This window comes from Dermacentor andersoni, chromosome 4 (assembly GCF_023375885.2).
Source record: "Dermacentor andersoni chromosome 4, qqDerAnde1_hic_scaffold, whole genome shotgun sequence".
Lineage (NCBI taxonomy): Eukaryota > Metazoa > Arthropoda > Arachnida > Ixodida > Ixodidae > Dermacentor > Dermacentor andersoni.
Window position 1 is genome coordinate 85,062,311 of NC_092817.1, and position 20,346 is coordinate 85,082,656.

Consider the following 20,346-nt stretch of genomic DNA (forward strand, 5'->3'; position numbering starts at 1 on the left):
ATTGACAAAAATGCTCATACTACCCTCTAAAGCTGCCTGTGACACCAGCTGTTTTCCTGAAATGTACCATGGGAACATCAGTTTATAGACAATGCGAGCATTCACAAAACTGAATAGCTGCTAGTGCTTGTAAGGTCAGCCACCTGCTCAACAGTAGTGTTTGAGGTGCAGCACTGATGTGTGGTTACGGTCAGGCAAGAAGATTTTAAGGCGATAGCGTTAAGGAGCCCATGTCGCAGAAAATCCTGCATCGGCTCAGGTGGCCCGCGTCCGGCGTCGCACCGACAAAAAGATTTTCGAACCGCACATACTCAGGTCATTCATGTGACTCACGAAATTCACTGAACTAATTGAATTTCTCAATCCAAAATACGTGGAAAAATCATAAGCTATGACTTACACAAAACCTACAGACATGATAGCTCAGAATGTAATTTGAATATACGAGAAAAAGCATAATTCAGTTACGGGAAAACTCAAACAAACACCTTTTCCAGCGTTTCTACAAAGCACAGACCGGAGACGGCATCCGCCATTTGTGCATGCCGGCACGTAAATATGTCAGAGTCCATGGAGCAGCGCCCGCTTCCTTGATTCCAGATGGTGCTCGCCTCCGCCGCATCGCGACCCTTGCAAGAGGCCGCGTTTCGACCAGAAAGCCCACCTTTGTGCATAGCATTCGCCACGAGCGTTTCCCGGTAAACATTACAGTTACATATGTTGCAGTTGCCGGGAGGCGTGACAAGCAGTGAAGGATCTTTGAATGCTGTCGCGCTCCATTCTTAAAGGCGAAGCTTAAGCATCTTCCAAATTTTTGTGCTGTGTGTTGCTGATAAGCTGCCTCATCTGTTCATGGATTGCTCTGCACACTTTGTGTTTCATTATCAACAGCCATAGCCTTGCAAATGAAGAGTTGTTGTACGGTTGTTGATAGATGACCATTTCCGAGAGCACAAAACGTATACGCCAACCGTGGCAGCCATTTGGAATAATGCTTTTGAGTATACTGCAATGCATGCAGGCATTGTGGTAATGTTTATCGCCCACGAGATCCGTACAAGTCCCGGGTACCTCTTGGGTGTGTGTTGCAGTAGTGGATTACCCTTGCTCTGTGCTGAAATGTTCCAACAGGCATATGATAAGCTGTGTTGAGGTGTAACACGGGCTTGTGGCTGGGAGCTGGTATGTTTTCATAGTGAGGCTGCATGGATGGGCATCACTGGTGTGGATCGGCCTGTTGACCTATACTTCTAGAAAGAGCATTCGAATTGCTGTTGAACCCCTTTGCGTAATTGGCCCGATCCCCTTTCGCTGTGCTTTACTGCTGTTTGCCAATCCGTGCACCTTGCCATTGAGAGGTTTGCTTTCATGCAAAGCTTAGTTGCCCAGTGGATGAGCTTACTTTACGTGCTAAATTCTGCAAGCAGCGCAAAATTGATACAAAATTCGGCACTAAACCTGGCACATAATCTTATATTGAATAAGAATAAATGCAAATATAACCTTGTCTGCTCCCGCATGGCAGCAATGTGTTCGTCGTGTTTTTTTAGAATACAGTAGAACCTCGTTCATACATTTTGAGAAAAACTTCAAGACAAACACGTACTAACCGGGAAAACGTGCGATCCAAAGGAACTAAAAAAATTTAACAGACTCAGCCATTGTTGACATCTATGTAATGTGAAGCGTCACGCGGATTGTTACGCCACGAGACGACGACGTGCATCGAGCTGGTGGCGCTCAGGCGGCGCGAGATGCGTTTTGTTGTTTTTCTATTGCGTGGTGTTTTAAGAGGGCGACGGGAAACCAAAACGAAATTGAGCTGGTGGGCTACGCCGGATGCTGCCTGCAGCAGGGAATGACGGTGTGTTTGGATTATTGCCTACTAAAAGCATGCAGTACGCTACCAATGGCACTATGCACCACACGCTGTAGAACTTAGAAGATGCTTATCACAATAGGTTTGGCAGCGATAGCTGTGCATGCGGCGTGCGACGACCCAGGCGGAGATTTGCTGGTACCAGAATAAGAAACTGTGTGTGCCGTCGTTTTTGTGTGAGACGGGTGGCTAGCTGTGTACTGTTCTCGATCAAGCGCACCTCGCGCCTTTTCTTGTTCACATGGGATAAAGCGGCCAGATAACGTATACGATCGCAGTCTGCAGCAGGGAACGGTGGCGCGTTTTGGCTACCAAAACCGTTTTTTCTACCGTTTTGGCATAAATGAGCATAACTTTATTGGGTAATTTTTTGTGTTTGCGATTGCGAAAGTTGGCGCCGGGAACATGTACATAACGGGAACATATTAACGAGGTTTTACTGTATTCTAATCTTGCCGAATATTGAAATATTTTCAGAAACCTAGTTTTTCAATCAAATAATATTTAAAATATACATTCGATTCAAAATTTTCAAATATTCACACACCCCTAAATTTCAAACCTATTGCACTCACGTGCCAGATGATGCAGTGATTCAGTTTTAGTTGCCGCTAACATGGTTGGCAACTTCTGCCTGCTATTGAATGCTTGCCCCTGTTGCAACCGATGCGTTTGCTTTTTCTTCATTCCTTGGTGCTATGGTGCTTGCCAGGTTTTGCGCCCCTACTCGAACCTGTCCAACCTGGAAGTGTGGGAGTACTACTTGGAGGAGACTCTCTGCCATGGCCCCATCTATGATCCTGAACTAGTCATCCTCGAGCGGGGTCCCAAGGTTACTCCTGAGCCAATGCCACCTCAAAGGCCGGGGGGTTCCTCCAGCAACGCCAACAATGCACCCGCTCGCCGAACACTGTACCCCTGCTATGACGACGCAGGCGATGCGGAGGTTGACGTCTTCACTCAGCTGCTTGAGGTTGGTGCGCCTCCACTTGGCACTTCTTACTCGTCTGACAGGAGTCTGTTGAACCATGATCATTCAGCACTGTTGCTGGCCATGAAACTTCTCTGTAATGCTATGAGAGCTGGATACCTTTGCTGAAGGTAACTGTAATTAGAAACACCGCTAATTCAAGGCAGCTACAGTTGGATGAGAGAAGTTAACTTAGGCTGATGTGCCTGTGCTTCTGATTGAAGTTTTCCAGTATAGAATCATATCAAAGCCAGTGCAGAATATCCAGTTTACAGTTGAAGACCCTCTGAAAAGAAAGACTGTGCCAGTGTCTAGATGAGGGGATCAGGAGAATTGCATGTTCTTGAGGCTGGTGTTTTCCATGACCTTTAATAATGTAGCACTTGCATTCTGCTGCATCCTGTCAGTCTTACTTCGCATTGGATCATTCTTTCCTGCACAGGCACTGCACGACCAGGAAGCTGCCCTGGGGCATCTCCCACAAAAGTGGCATGTGCTTTGGAACAAGCTGGACGTCCCTGTCCCTGTTCCTGCTGTAGACACTCTGGTGGTAAGGGCATTTTACATAATCATCATCTGCTTTCTTGGCACCAGCCTATCAGTTTCAGTATTGCTTTACTATTGATGGACACAGTGCAAAGGATAGCAATTTCACAGTTATTGCTGCCAACCCATTGCAACAAGGATCTTTGCCTATCTGTTTTACGTACTTGTGGTGTAGGTAGTGTAATGGATGTGTTTAATAGGTGACAACTTAAATGCATCGTCGTTCCCTGTTGCAGGTGGTGCGAAGTGAGTGTCATGTTATGCTCTGGCGGCATTGCAGCATGGTATTCTGTCTTCTCCCATTAGCTTGATTTTGTTTCGGTTTACCATTGCCGTCTTAAAACAACATTGCACATCTTGGGTCGCTCGAGCTCCACGAGCTCCATGCCCGTCAGCTTCCCGTGCCGCAACAATTCTCGCCGAGCCGGCATGTCAAAACTGCCCGCCAAATTCTTTGCTCGAAGAAGATCCTGACTCAGGTCAAATTCAAGGAGTGCGAACATAAGCTTCCTGAAGCTGCAAAAACGATGATGCAGGTCTCGGGCTGCAACGATTCGTGCAACACTTCGCATTTTGTAGATGTCAACTACATTTGAGTCTGCCGAATTTTTTAGTGACTTCAGATCTTGTTTTCTTGTTTAGTACGTTCCTTTTTCTAAAACACATTAACCAGATTTCACAGTACTAATTGCAGTGCTAACCCTAAAAGCCCACGTCGCCCAGCTGCGAGTTGGCCTTGTGCCCCGCATGCCTTGAAATGCTTCCTGTGCATTTTTGTTCAATATAAGGAAGAAATGGGCGCAGTGTGGAAGCAAACCAGCCTGCGGAGATATGCACCAAGCCGACATCTGCGCACTTTTACTGCGAATCATGCATGAACGTTCCTGGCCGCCTACCAGTTACAATACAGTCAACGTCCGATTGTTCGGACTTCGTAGGGGCACCGAGAACGTCCGAAAACTCGAGCAGTCTGAAAAAATTAATGCATATCCTTTACTGCCCCCACGGGCTTAAATCCCCACAGGCACGTCCGAAATAGCTCTGAAGGTCTGCCAGTACACTTAATAGGTGTGATGTTGCTTGTACTGTGACAGGAAATGGCAGGAGCACACATGTATAATTAAAGAATACATACCGTCTCTCGTGACAGCGCCCCCTTTTACATTCTTAGTATGTTTCATTGCGTAACACTTCTGTATTGCGGTAAAGCTGACTTTTGAAAACGGGCATTATGCAACACTTTACCTTTGCCGTACTTTCTGCGCTTCGAAGCCATCTGCAAGAATGACAAAGGCATCGTCGGCGCCCTTGCTGACAACGGCGAGTTCTTTAAATGAAAAACACGGCACCAAACAGCAAGAAGCTTGGTAGCCAACATCAAAACATCTAGGCCTAGCTTGCCTATGTCGCTACAGCCTACGTCAAGAGCTCTCGTTTGACAGTGCAAAATAATCAGAATGGTGGTGGTGGTGGCCTTGATTGATGCCATTTCGAACCTGCAGTCATGGCAAGTAGTCCAGAAACTTGGACGGCGAAGGGCTTCTGTGTCCGAAATTTCATATCCTTATACATTCTCTGAGGGGTTTGTGGTGGTACCGTGAAGGTGTCCAAATTATTGGGCATATCTGGAAAATTGGTAATTGGCTGTACATAGCTTTAATGTCTGATCAACGCACATCGGCTGCGAGTCGACCAGATTATTGGGTCACGTTTCGGGTTCAGAACCGACTCTGGTCTCCTCCACTCTCCTTCCCTCTTGAAACCAGTTGTCATTGCTTCTCGTCTGCCCATCTATTTTTGTGTGCTGCTTGGCACTCCAACACTTCATTTGTTCCTGGCCCTTCCCCTTCGGCATCTGCATCGGCGACTGCTGACACTACACAGACTCTGTTAGATTTGAAACTGGCCCTCAACTTGCAGAACGTCTGAGTCCATTCCCACTGCACTGTAAAAACATGTCCGGGGGAGGGGGGAGGGTGAGGGGCTGGATTCATTTTGGTTGCTTGCAGAACCATAAAATGTCATTCGCAGTAAGCCTTGGCCTTCAACAAAACAAACACGATGGCACGGACATTTTTGGCTTGGCGTCCCATGCCCAGAGTCACTCACTGAAAAAAATCGAGTGTCATCCATGTTTCTTGTAGAATGCATATTGAATTGAGAGGATCTACTCTTGTCGATAACAAACGGCCACAGCTCGAATGAGCCATCCATATGCGCAGCAAGCTAAACTGAGAGTACTCTGCTCATTTATCTTCTACAGCATTTACTGCCCTTCTGATTGAATATTCTTTGATATCACCTGCCAGAATGATGCTGTTTCAAATTCGTTGGCAATAAATATTTACGACGATGCAAGAAGTGGTTGTGTCACCAATAGGAGAAGCGTACGTTCGATATCTCTAATGTGGCAGTGAATGGAAGATCGATATGTACGTAGCACATGGCTATACTTTTGCATGGGATTTCCAAGGGGATTTTCACAACTGTGCAAATAGAAAATAGTTCAGTGTATCTGCGTTTGATATATCTGGCATCGACTATTATTTCTATGAAAACTACTGAAATGGAATAGAGTAGGTCCACAGTGGCACATTTTGAGCCTTCCTAATTATTATATAAGGCAGAAGAATGCTAAATTATCTTGTCATTTTGGCATGGTAGTTTTGGGCTAACCATACTCACTTGAACTTTTGAAGACCCAGAACTATGTCACAAATTATTCTATAATGAATAAAGGGAAAATCAGACATCCACCCGTTCGTAGCAATTGCTACAAAGGAAACCCATACGGGTTCCTCGAAAGAAAAGCCTCATACTTGAAGAAAAATTCGTCCTGGTCCGGGACTCGAACCCGGGACCACCGCCTTTCCGGGGCAGCCGCTCTACCATCTGAGCTAACCAGGCGGCTAGCAGATCGCAGGGTGAAGTCGAATTTGTCGACAACACGAAGCAAAGGCAGGAGTTTGAAACCCGTATGGGTTTCCTTTGTAGCAATTGCTACGAACGGGTGGATGTCTGATTTTCCCTTTATTCATTACTTCTCTCCACCTTGCGGGTTTCCGCAGAACTACTACGTCAACCCGTATGGGTTTCCTTTGTAGCAATTGCTACGAACGGGTGGATGTCTGATTTTCCCTTTATTCATTACTTCTCTCCACCTTGCGGGTTTCCGCAGAACTACTACGTCAAACTCCTGCCTTTGCTTCGTGTTGTCGACAAATTCGACTTCGCCCTGCCATCTGCTAGCCGCCTGGTTAGCTCAGATGGTAGAGCGGCTGCCCCGGAAAGGCGGTGGTCCCGGGTTCGAGTCCAGGACCAGGACGAATTTTTCTTCAACTATGAGGCTTTTCTTTCGAGGAACCCGTATGGGTTTCCTTTGTAGCAATTGCTACGAACGGGTGGATGTCTGATTTTCCCTTTATTCATTACTTCTCTCCACCTTGCGGGTTTCCGCAGAACTACTACGTCAAACTCCTGCCTTTGCTTCGTGTTGTCGACAAATTCGACTTCGCCCTGCCATCTGCTAGCCGCCTGGTTAGCTCAGATGGTAGAGCGGCTGCCCCGGAAAGGCGGTGGTCCCGGGTTCAAGTCCCGGACCAGGACGAATTTTTCTTCAACTATGAGGCTTTTCTTTCGAGGAACCCATATGGGTTTCCTTTGTAGCAATTGCTATGAACGGGTGGATGTCTGATTTTCCCTTTATTCATTACTACTCTCCACCTTGCGGGTTTCCGCAGAACTACTACGTCAAACTCCTGCCTTTGCTTCGTGTTGTCGACAAATTCGACTTCGCCCTGCCATCTGCTAGCCGCCTGGTTAGCTCAGATGGTAGAGCGGCTGCCCCGGAAAGGCGGTGGTCCCGGGTTCGAGTCCCGGACCAGGACGAATTTTTCTTCAACTATGAGGCTTTTCTTTCGAGGAACCCGTATGGGTTTCCTTGGTAGCAATTGCTACGAACGGGTGGATGTCTGATTTTCCCTTTATTCATTACTTCTCTCCACCTTGCGGGTTTCCGCAGAACTACTACGTCAATTATTCTATAATGATGAAATTGTGTGCCCTGCCCTATACTATTATGCTAAACATGCCATCTGATTTTTATTATACCGTATCTACTCGAATCTAACGAACACTTCTTTTCCAATAAAACAGGTCCAAAAATTATGTGCACGTTAAACTTGAGTACGACCCTAAATCTGCGTTACCATATCACCATAGGCATTTCAAAATGGCCGTCTTGTACGTGCTTCGAGCCTAGCTGCCGTAGCTTCCTCCATGTACTGTAGTACGTGTGCTGAGGAAATTCTTCCTTTGGCTTAGGTTAGTGCACCCGTAGAGTTTCTCACTATATTACCTAGAGGAAAGTCTGGCACTGCTGCACTGTGGTATGCATAGGAATGCCGGTATATTGACTTCGGATTGGCATCATTCTCTCAGAGCCAGAACACCTTCAAGACTCATCTAGCAAGCAACATTCCATCTGTCACAATGATTCATTTTCTGCTAAAACAGCACATAAGAAGCTGTTATAGCTTTATTATTACACAAAAACATGTTTTATTTAATTATGAGAACTTGTTATTGCATGTACAATTATATGAAACAAAGAAAGTATCAGCTGGCTGCTAAAGTTGGAGGACAGATGACAAGATTTGCACTCGCTTTGGAACAGTTTGACGTCTGTTCTTGCTTTTTTTCACTTGGTTATGCATTGTAGATGAGTAAACTTCACTGGAAGATGTACCATATTTACTCGCAAAATGATCGCACTCGCGTAATGATTGCACCCCTGAATTTTGTCGTCATAATTCTATTTTTTTTATTTCCTGTGTAATGATCGCATCCCGAACTTGCCGCAGCGATATGTCGTGTGCCAAGTCCAGCTAAAAATGATCGCGCTTACCGTCTCTTAAATGCTACGTGAACGACCTTCAAGACAAACCAAGCGGTCTGCACGCACCAAACATTCTCAAGTAGATGCCTCATTTCATTACTTTCATCACTTTCCACACTTCCATGACTAAAAAAAAGCTGCAACCAAACTTGCCTTTGTTATGTGTAGGCTTTATAATGGTTGTGGTCAACAACAACAAAAAAAGACTCCTTTCAATTTTTCTCATCTGCACTCGTGGGCCCCCAACAAATCACGAGCGGAAACGATGGTAGCCACATTTACACTAATACGTTAAAAGTGTACCCTATTCATACGCCGACGCTTCTAACACAGCTAAGATCTTCACCCACCCTTAGCGGAAACGTTCCGTATTAGGATAGTAGTGAAGACAGATGCTGCAGTTTCCACAACATGCCGGCCATGTGTTTCTATGCCACTGGCAGCTAAGCGCGCCCATCTGTTTCTGCCCCCTCAAAGTGGACATGGCTATGTTATTGCCACAAACTTGCCGATATTAATGATATTATTCATTACTGATACGGAAGAAACTGTTTCAATGCATGTAATGTACTCACGAGAAGAAAAAAAAATTGCATTCGGTACATTCAGCTTGCTCTGCCTGCTGCCATTTCTGTTTTGGTGTCCCGCAGCAAACGCGGGACGAAAAAAATTTTTGTTTTCTTTTCGCGGGAAATTTAACTCTCGTAATGATCGCACCCCTGATGTTGCATCAATTTTTCTGACAAAAAAGTGCAATCATTATGCGAGTAAATATGGTAATATGCGTGAATGAAAACCTTTTATGGAGATTTTGCTTTAAGAATGTGTTGTTTATGTAGCCATATCCACGTTTTAGACGAGGCCTTTTACAACACCAGCCAACACAAGCCTTGCAGATCCATATACCGTCATTCCCATGACAGCACAGCGCCCCTTAGGAAACTCCTATAGACGGTGGTGCCAGATTTCCCTCTAGGTGTTATAGTGAGAAACTCTACGAGTGCACCGTCCGTCTTCCTGTTTTCTGTGTTTGCTCTATCAGCATGGAAATACAGAGTGCAAAGGCATGCCGAGTTCATCACGATGCTGCAAATAAAAGGAAAGCGATCACATGTGTGGAGGCGGACGGAAATCGGACCGCATCACGGGCGTTCTGAGTTCCTGAAACTTGCGTGCGGGATTGGCGCAAACAGGAGAGGCACTCTACACCGGCGGCTGCTACGTACAGCGCAGCCCCTATCTTGAAAGCAATCTGCAACGGAGACAAGAGTCTACGCATCCAGGCGCACCATGCTGTGGTCTCGCCGCTTAGTTCACATTGAAGCGAGAGGCCGCACAAAGGTCAATTCCCTCGCTCCTGCTGCCGTACTTCCTCGCTACAGCGTTTTGATAAAAAGGTTTTGCGGTCATTGAGTAAGACATGTTCATGTTTGCTTGTGCGTGTGGGACACCATGCTCGTTAATTTAGTAAGTTTAGCGAATGTTTAAAAGTTTATACGGCAGATACTATCCTTACTTTTCGTATAGCTGTCTACTAATTTGCTATCGTAATCGATGCTTCGCCTTTTGGGCAAAACTGCGACTTTTTTTATTCATCGCAACTTTAGTGCATTGGGAGTAAATCTATTTTTTCCAAATGCGATAAAGTTGTATTTCTGTATGAAAGAATAAGGTGCACGGTACTGTAAAGGATGTTTTTTTGTATGTCACGCTAAACGTTTACGCGTTACAAAATCGAGGACGTTTCCCCCCCCCCCCCCCCTTTTTTTTGTCACAGAAAACGGGTGCGTGTTATAATCGAGTAAATATGATAAATGAGCCAGCAATTCAAAAGCCTACTTTCATCTTTCATGTGCTGGGTTCCCCCTTAAATGCTTTTAAATAAGTGCATTGCTTTTTACATTAAAATTATTTGGACTTCAAATATCAGGTGCAAGGACATAAATTGGCGCCGCCTGCCGTGAGCACCCAAATTATGCGTAATTTTAGGTCATGTTCCAGATCACCTGCTTCGTTTTTGTCATCTGATTTTTTCATTTGTTTTCACTGTTACAGTTATTCAGTTGACTGTAGGAGTTTTATACAAGAGCCTTTGCTTTTTCGTTTTGATTTCAAAGTTTTATGTGCTATATGAGAACATCTGGTGTTATAAAGACCTCCTTTATTTGTGCTGCAGGCAAAAAGACAGGTCAAATACTCTAAATTTTTTTTACAATGTCAAGCACCATCATCAACTGTAACCTGGCCACATCCTGAACACTGGCAATCTTTGACAAGTACTTGACTTACTGATAATAAACATTTGGGAAGGAAGCTTTAAACCATGGAGGGTGGCAAAAAGAGCTCTTACCAGCTTATTTTGTGCAGACCAAGGTTCGTTGCCACATTCTGAATGATTAATCCAACCAAACAAGAGCAAATCTCGGCCTGGTTGGGATGCATTGCACAATGAGTATCTAGCAGCCACTGAGAAACTTCTTTTACTGCTAGTATAGCAGCCGGTGTCACTCAATTGCAGGCAATTAATATACTAAAATAAACCTTCTAAAGTGTGGGATAAGATTACCCTTTCCACGTTGCACTTGCTGTTGCCATGGCAAAGTGGTGTCACATGATGCAACTTTGGACACAAGACTGATGGCAATGCCAACGTTTTTCAGTGATCATACTCGTACCTAGTATTACTAGAAAGAGTGATCTTGAAACTGCAAAATGAGACAGATTCACCTAGTTATTGTGCTCTTTGTGCTCATATCGGCCACTGTCACTAACACTTCACTTTCGGTTGTGGCTGGCACAGAAATGAATCTGCTTTTTTGCATCGCAAATTTATGCATGTTTAGGGTGCTTGCTCAATGCACACAACAAAGACTCTTCCATGCTTGCTCATTTCGTGTAGGAAGCACATTAGCAGAGTGCAAAGCAGCATCAATAAATAGTGGCGTATTAAACCAGATGTGTGTTCTTGAAAGTTGCTATTAGTATTTAGGCAATGACATTGACTGTCATTTTTGAAAGGGTTATTGCCACAGTGTTTGCAATTTTCTTGTATCTGAATGCACAGAGTGTTAAGCGCTCTGCTTTCCTTTAAAGAAAAGGAAGAAATCCTTGAATTCAGTAAATATGGGGACCTGGGGGTGATCACAAGATTTAATGTTTTTCCTGGCTGCTGTCAATCATCTGAGGTGGCATTCATATTCTGTCACCACCATGCAGAACATTAGTTTATTCATGAAACATCGCCTTCCATATATAAGACATTGTGCTTAAAAAAGAGCATTTGTAAGGCACTCATATTCATCTGAACCATAACAGTATCTTGAGTTGTGTTGCATGTCCTTGTGATAGTTCCCAAATTTTGCTGAATTAATGCAATGCCTATGGGCTATTAGACACAGTGCCTCGGTGCACACTTTTTCTTTGCATATTGCTTGGTGTGGTATGACTTAAGCACCTTGCTCGGCTCAAAAGCTTTACATTATATATTGGGATGTTTGTGCTTGTTTTGGTTTTGTTTCCTTGGTTTTGCTCCTGACAGGGTCCTGAACAGCCACAAACAGGCAAGTTGTGCCACTGGTTTAGGGTAGCCATTTGTTATAGCTATAGAGACTACTGGACTACTAGATGCTTAGTGTAGTACAAGTGTTCATGCATGGCTTGACCTTTATTTTGTCTGCTATCCTCTTGTGTCATAAGGGAAAGTTTAATTTCCTCACCCACCACCATAAAACCACGTGCTCACATTTTGTTGGGGGTGTCAGATCTGGAGATACACAGGCATAGTAGATTTTAGTTGTACCTGCCGGAAATTATTTCTTTTTATTTCCCCGAAGAGCATGCATTTTTCATGATATAAACTTGATACAGTTGGTGGATGTCTAACATGTGACATCGTTCCTTAGGTTATATTAGAACACATGATGTCAAATATGATATGTCATGCTTAATAATGTTGGACGAGTCACCGTTTTAAACTATTAAAACAGGGCTGACAGAGTGAGTGTAGAACTAAACGTGAATGGAATTGCCAGTCTCTCGTGGTGCTGATGTCACAGGGTTTCGGCAAGATGCAAAGTATGCAACACTCCTGCTATGGCATGCATAATGGAATGGGCAAAAGAATGTGACATTGCATTTTATGAGTGGAAAGGAAGTTCGATTTGTGTTGCAGCTTCTTTACAGTATTTTCAATTCGGAAAAGTACACTTTGAAAAAGTGTACTTGGTTTGAAGTAAGTGTTCGCAATGTAATTAATAAAGGGAAAATCAAACTTTCGGCAATGTATTACTTAGTACATGCATGAGCATGGTGGCATGGTTATAGAGTTAGTGGCATTGTAGCTGATGGACATGTTCATTGTGTACGTGTCTTTTTCTATATATTTTTTAATACATGCATTTTTAGTATGCAGGTTTTTCTTGTAGATACTGGTATTTTTAATGAGGCAGATTTTCTGAGGTTTTACCAAAAACTGCACTTCCTAAAGTTTTGAATGTAATAATTTTTGTTTGAAAAGCAAAGCATGCTCTTATGCATCGAGCAATATTGAAGGAGCTAGAGTGAATATCTTGAATGTGTGTAGACAAGACAATGGTAGAGTGATGAGCATTGGGTGGAACTTTGACTTAGCAACATTTAGTAAAAAGACAAAAAATAATTACTCTTCACATCGAACTGCTACTGTGACAGCAAGGTGCAGATAGTAGGCGCCTTTGCGAAGTGTCTTGTGCTTGCTGTGTGCTGTACCATGGTGGCCATCTAGCATATACTTGGCAAAGGACAGCTGCTGCCTCTGAAATTTCTGTGCACCTTATGCATCTTTTTCTGCCTTGTGTATTGCATTATTAGGCATATGACACGTGAGAACTTTCAGACAAGAGGATTCATGAACCATTGCAGACATCAAGTATGCATTGCTGTTGCAGTTATAAGAAAGGGTTGGTGGGGGTTCATTGAAATAGGTTGTTTCTGTGACACCTGATAATCATAGCCAGCAGGATAAGTGGGTCTGTAGTTGTTAGCTTGTTGAAAGCAAATTGGCACGAACATTTGCAGGAGTTGCTTAAAATTAAGTTCAACTGAACGAATTGTACGAAGTGAAGCAGTGGTAAATATGTGCTGACAGTAGATTGCTAGGAAAAGGCAACCTGAAGAATAGCTAGCCATCGGAGAAGGTGCTTCACACAAAATGAAAGAATATGATGAGCAGAGCTCTCGGGCACTGCTCAAATAGCTTATATTTTTGTCTAAGAGGTGTGGTATCTATGCAGATGCACGTGTCTGAATGTGCTGTATCATTGGCATCTTTTAAAATTTCTGTTACTTGTCCTTCTTCGTACTAACAACAGTGGGTTTGTAAAAAAGTGCTGTGCAGATATAATTTTTTTATGGCTCACAGGGCATAACCTTCAGTGACACTGAATATTGTGGTGAAGACAGTAGCTCACTTATATGTTATTGCAGTTGTGCATGGACTTGTGGTTAAGTTCAGTTATACGAGGTACTGCTATCCCACAGGTTGAGTGGCCCTTACTCTCATCTGTGGTGATTAGAACAATTTGTGCTGCTTGCAGTGTTTTACTTGGCATCAAGTCTTGTTGCAGTAGCAGCACAGCATTAGCAGCTGCCCTGTCTTTTGCAGTGATAGCTGTTCTACAGTTTTCCACACTTTTAACTGACAGCTTTTGTTTGTGTAGAGTGGTTGGTATCATTTGTATGCTGAAGAGGAGAGGAAAAAAGAAAATCACCCCACCTCGGGATTCGATTTTGGGTCTCCTGCATGCAAACCAGATGTACACCACTGAAATAGACTAGGTGCTTCAAATGCACCTCTGAAAACTGCATAGCACAGCTGTGTTTCTAAGCCTTATGCCATGCCTATGTTACATTGAATGTGAAACACAATAACTGAGAGTAAGACGAATGTCAGTCCACTTCCCTTGCTTGTCACTCAATGTGATGGTTAGACAAATGCTTCATGCACCTGTCTTCAACCAGCCATGTGCTCCTGGCCCTTCCCAGTGACAAAAATCTTGCACAACAAAAGTTGAGTAAAGGTGACTGGGTCAAAGCAACAGGACACACACAGTAGATCCATTAAGGCTGCAGCTACTGCTGTGAATGCACTGTGGATTTTGTGAGACTGGTGGTTTCATATTTTTTCTCTTTTTTTCTTCTATGCAACGGGTACAATAGTGACAGCTTGCTAATGTTGCATATCCCAACCCCTTTGCACATTTCAGCGCCAGGCGTCGTTCAGCACGGAGTTTGTGCGTGCCCATGGGAGGGCGCTGCACAAGCGTTCCACCATTGAGTTCCTGGTGCGGGGCAAGATGGCCGGTGGCCCCCTGGAGGCAACGGGGGGCGCTCCTGGAACCGCACCGGCTGTGCCTCCGCAGTCGTACCCTCATCGCTTTGACCGCTGCAGCTACTCGACACCCACCTACTGTGACCTGTGCTCAAGCATTCTCTGGGGACTTGTCAAAACTGGTGAGATCTTTAGCCTTAGCCTATTCACTCCTGTTAACCCTACGTGCGCGAGCGTTACCTACAGGCAACAAACCAAAACATTTTTTTTTCTTGTTATGTTTCGGCTTTTAGTACAATGTTTTTGGCTAAATGTCTTTGGCCAACACTGAACGTTAGGTAGCAAGTATCATTTGTTGTATTAGAGCAGGAACAGAGGACCACAAAGAAGTTTCGCGCACAACTCTCTCTCTCTCTTTTTCTTTGTTTTTAAAGCATGGGTAGAGAAGAAATACTGATGTAAAATCCCTGGCTGCAGTGGTATCACACAGCTAATGCAGAGGAAATTCATTGCACACTTCTGTTTCTCATCAAAGAAATTGTCTGTACAAGTTCCACACGAAGGCATAGGTAGTCTGGAGTGAAGCCTTCTTTTGGTGTTCTGTCTAGTGTTGGCCACACGCAACGAACCTATTGGTGGAAAGGAGTCCGTGAAATATTTTTTCTTTTTGCTAAGTGTTCTTATTCTCGATGTATTCTGAACATTTATATGGAAAATGAGCATTTCCTTTAAGCTTTTTAATGTCTTGTCCTTAAAGCGTTCACCAACCCTACAAAAATCTTTGTTTTTTTTTTCCTTTTTCTTGTCTGTTTTCTTCTAAACTACCCGACTTATGAAATTAGTAGAGGACTTGACTTATGACTTATTGAAAGACATACCACATTGTGCTTGTGCTCTTCCTCTGCAGGCATGCATTGCGTGGACTGTGGTTACAACTGCCACGAGCGATGTCTGCCACAGGTGCCCAAGAACTGCACCAAGTACAAGAGTGTAGTTCCGGACCCTGGCTCGACTGCACTCACCAAGGGGCCTAGCTCTGAAAGTGCCTCCATCACCTCCGGTAGGCAGCATTTCTGAGCTGCTCATTATTTTGTTTGTGAACAAATCGTGACATCTTTCGACCCCTTCTCCAGCTGCTTGCTTGTGATCAATGGTTTGGTCTACTTTATGGATAGCTAGTCGACATACTCATTGTGGAAGGGGTTTGCATTAATTTTGCTGCATAGTGAAATCCGGAGTTTGACGAAATCTCGTCTGGTAGGGAAGTAATGGCATTATAGGAAGGAAAACAGAACGCCGACCAAAATGGGGTCTAAAAATTCTTAAATGTCTAAAAGTCAGTGAACAAGGCTTCCGTGGGGAAGCCGAAACATTTAAAAATTTTTAGACAACCCCATTTTTGTCAGCGTTCTATTTTTCTTCCTATTTGGCTACATTTTCTGTGAGATGGGCATGTTTCAAGCAGAACTCGTTCTTACTGTTTCCATGAAGACTGGCATTAGCTGCAGGTGAAATTATAGTTTTCAATGGGTGTCTAGCAGTCAGGGCAGGGCAGGGTTAGGCAGATAGAAGAGATGATTGACCGATTGGCTATGTTGCTATTCTGCCTCTCCCCTGCAGCCTGGCCTTACATAAGATGTTTCTTGCACTCTCTCTCCTCTTCTGCTTATTGCACTGACATAAAGTAGACATTATTTTGAGTTAGGTGAGCACCCGTAGCACTGTCAAATCTTGCATATTTCTGTCTGCCCATTCTTGTCTTATGTGAATATGAAATAACACAACAAACAAAGAAATGGGTGGGCAGGCAGGCTAGTGTACAGAATGGTTCTCAAGAGTGTTTTCGGGATTCTCTGTGTACAGAAGGAAAATATTTTCAGTATTTCTAGAATTCTATATAGTGAGTGAAACTAAAAGTGATCACAAATATAGTTAGTTGAAAATTGTTAAACTACTAATTGCGAATTTTATTTTATCTTGCAAGTAATGTCTACTTCTGAGTAGTCCAGGTGAAGTGATGAAATTGTACTATGCGACGGGCAATCTTTTAAAAACCTTTACAGTGAAAATCTAGTTGGCATAGCACTCAGAATATGGGCTTTTCAGTATTTTGAGCTATTGAAGTGTGTGTAGGGCTGAAATATGAGCTTAAGCTTTGCACTTTGCCAAGCTCAGTGAAGGCCATCGGCCAAGCTAAACTCTCTTGAGCTTACTTTATTTAAGCAGCTGAGCTGGCTTGTGGTTGAAGCCGTGACGCTACTCTTTACTTGCATTTTGGCTAGGCTTAATTTCTGCCCGTTAGCGACACCACGCTGAATGATTATCTCTTACGTATGCCAATGCCTTTGTATAATGCAGGCATGCACTCGACCAGCCAGTATTACGACCAGTTCTCGTCCAACTGCCCGGAGAACCGGACACACGAAGGTTACCTCTTCAAGCGGGGAGCCTTGCTCAAAGGGTGGAAGCAGCGTTGGTTTGTGCTCGACTCCACCAAGCACCAGGTGAGCTTGACTACCATTGCTAGACAGATCTGCAGTGGGCGTTTTGATTTACAGTGTTATCGTAAAGGAAAATTCGTATAGAAAAAAAAAAAAACGACATTTTTAGCTCATACACAGCTGGGGAGGGACGGGTATCACCAGCATAACTGTTTTGCTGTTTTGCATTTCTTTGTTGCAACAGCTGATACGCTTTTTACTATTGCAGCTGCGGTACTACGACGCGGTGGAAGACTCACACTGCAAGGGGCTGATTGACCTTTCCGAGGTGATCTCAGTGACCCCGTCTCTGATCATCCAAGGGGCACCGAAAAGGGCTGACGAGAAGTCCTTCTTCGATGTAAGTCTTTCCTTTTCTTTCAGAACTCGTGTGAGAAGTGTTAAAAAATTTCACAGAATGTGAGCTCCCTGGAAAAAAGAAATACATACTTCTGCTTAGTTCAGTCATGCAGCCTCGAAATGAGCTCAACACCATGTTGTTCACACCCACCACTGCCGAATCCAAATCTGAGCTGTAGTCTATGTGTGTAGGGTCTGTGTGCTTAGAGTCCTATGTTATTTGGTTTCGTGTACATAGCTAGTGCCAACTTCTTTAATGACCATGAGTGTTGGAGCTTGCTGTGGTAATTGTCATTGATTTCATGCCTCCACATAAGATGCTCAACTGGTCATAAGGTGCCAGTTGGGAAGCAATGGTACCTGAAAATGTTCATAAAGGTAGCTTACAAGAAGCATGTGCTCAGCTAAAGTAGTTTGTGTTCACCTGCGCTGTACAAGGCTTCTTAATGTATTTTTTTGCTTTCTCTTCATGCAGGTGAAAACAAGCAAGCGGATGTACAACTTTATGGCTGCAGATGCTGCGGCTGCACAGGAGTGGATCGAGAAGATTCAGTCTTGCCTGCAGTGAGGAGTGAATAGGTCATGTGACCACCACTTCCATCCCCACTGGCCTGCACCATAGGCTCAGCAGAGATCTCTTCATGCGTCTCTTTCCTAAGGCTCTCGCACTTCACAGGACGCTTGGAGCAAAGCACTGCGATCAAGTTCTTCACTGTGTATTTGCTACTGCCCATTTTTCTGCACAAGGAAGCCGGCCAGCTTGAAGAGAATGCCAGAGACCAGAAAAATGAAGGAGTGGTGGAAGAAGTGCCACTGTTTGGCAATGCCTGCATTAGAATGGGCAGGCATTCAAAATCAGTCTCGTTATATTTGAATCCCTGCCACCAGGTTCTTTCGAAAGGGTTCTAGAACCAGCCTGCTTTCAACATTTATTCCAAGAGGAGTTTACTTGACAAAGGAAAACCATGGGGTACTTCAACAACCACGACCAAAAAGGATGCGACAAGCAAGATCCCTGCAAGATAATGCCCCCGTGTTTGGCAGGCATTTTTAATGTTCATTTTGAATGTGGCGTCCTTTTGCAGGGTGGATACAAGAGTGCACTCACCAGGTCAAATTCTTGTAACTGGTGAGAATACTTCTGCACAATGGACAAACAGGGCTGCTATGAGAGGATCGCAGTGGCTGATGTAGGAGGCCGCTTCAATGTGGAGAACAACAAAATGACCTTTTAAGACAAGACCACTAGTCCAACGTGCCACTGCACCAGTGTTTTTTTTCTTGTGTGTGTGCCTTAGACTGTTTTAAGTTTTAGCCCTTGACTCTCTATCTCGTCATTGCAGTGGACACTCTTATTAGATAGCTTGTGTTTGTATATTGTGTTGATGTACTTTTTTTTTCTCATGCCAGTGGGCCAATCATTGCGACCCTTCTCACCGCTACTGCCAGGCAATGAGTGTTTTTGTATTAGCCACGCGCGTCGGTGTGCATAGTTCACATTTTTTCCCCTTTGTTGATGGTATCTTGTTGTGGACCCAACATTGCCCGGCAACATTCCAGTTCTGAAAAAGGTTATTTCCCTTGTTTTGTTTGCTTTTGTTACAGCAAATTGAAAATGAAAAACATTGTCTTTCTTGTCTTTATTGCCTGAAAATTTAAATTTTTGCCTTTTACCACTTATGTACAGCATGCCAGAATACTGCAATCTTTCTTTATCAACAGCATTGGATGAGAAAGTAAAAGGCAAAATGAAAACCGACTCGTCGTATAAATGTCAACTCAGAAGATTAAGTGCCACCAGAATCTGAATGTGCCTGTTGTAAGTGATTTTACTGGCATGGACTTGTGGCATGCTTCTCAGCAGCTGACGGCTACTGTTTTATAGTAGAAATACAAATGTACCAGCTGCTGTATTGTTCTGCTTGGCTCACTGGTCAGAATGGGTGCAAATGTATCATTATTTGTAAAGTGCAAATAAGATTTTGGTGTGTGAACACTACAACATACAGGACTGGGTAGCAAGTATAGTTATGCCAGAAGTGCTGTTGTTTTACAATGTACACATTTTTTTCGCACTCTTATTTGCACATAGGCCAGCATGCGGACAGACACATGTACAGAGAACTGTAAAGCCTCCACTGGCATATGTACTGTTAGAAAAGAAATAATTCTTGTCTAGGAAAAGTTTTACTTGTTCTTGCGACAGACAGATTGCAGTATTCCGGTTGAATGTAGCCAGTCATCGTGAATTACCGCTACTATTACTGTTGCCTTTAAAATGTATCTAGCAACCTACGCGAAAGCTGACACACCGGCATTGCAGCCTGTACATATTGTACTGCATGCCTAGTGGTTGCTTTCTTTCTTTTTGTTTCCTGCCTGCCTGAAGCAAATAGGATTTTCCAATGTGCACAGACAATATGCGAAGCAGGTGTGAAATTTGCATTGATGCAATACTCTTGTACATAGGGAGGATACCACAGTGGTGGTTGTTATGCAAAGTGGTTGCAGCTGCAAAGCTGTGGAGGAGCTACTTTGAGACTGCCAGTAAGCTGCAACCTGAGGAAATGTATTGAAAAGTGACAAGCTTCGTGTGTGCCCAATAAAACGAAGCCCCTGAAAGATGCTGCATGGACTGCATTTATTGAGATTTTCCTTGCTTGTCTCTTCTTTAATGGTACTGCCGTACAAAGCAGTATATAATGGAAGGACAAAGGAGGTTATGAAAAATTCCAAAATGTCTGCATAAACTTTCAGAAAACTGAACATCGGGTACAGCGAAAAGCCTCCCCTTCCTTTCTTCCCTCATGCCTGGGAGTGCTCCTGATTAGGTGGTGATAGGCGGTGCCCAAATCTAGGCCTCAGCAAAGATTCTCTCTGGGTAACAAGTATACATCTCGAACCTTG

The 20,346-nt window shown here is 43.9% G+C and overlaps 1 protein-coding gene across 5 annotated transcripts in view; it reads left to right on the forward strand.

Moving 5' to 3' along the window:
- Sbf (SET domain binding factor) overlaps positions 1-20,061 on the forward strand; it is a 160,577-nt gene extending 140,516 nt beyond the window's left edge. For all 5 annotated transcript variants that reach the window (XM_050183387.2, XM_050183385.2, XM_050183386.2 and 2 more), the window contains 7 exons: positions 2,592-2,852; positions 3,292-3,399; positions 14,535-14,781; positions 15,507-15,659; positions 16,958-17,103; positions 17,309-17,440; positions 17,915-20,061. In XM_050183387.2, the coding sequence (XP_050039344.1) occupies positions 2,592-2,852; positions 3,292-3,399; positions 14,535-14,781; positions 15,507-15,659; positions 16,958-17,103; positions 17,309-17,440; positions 17,915-18,007 (1,140 nt within the window). In that variant the 3' untranslated portion in view covers positions 18,008-20,061. The remainder of the gene's footprint in view (positions 1-2,591; positions 2,853-3,291; positions 3,400-14,534; positions 14,782-15,506; positions 15,660-16,957; positions 17,104-17,308; positions 17,441-17,914) is intronic.
- Positions 20,062-20,346: the final 285 nt, after the last annotated feature.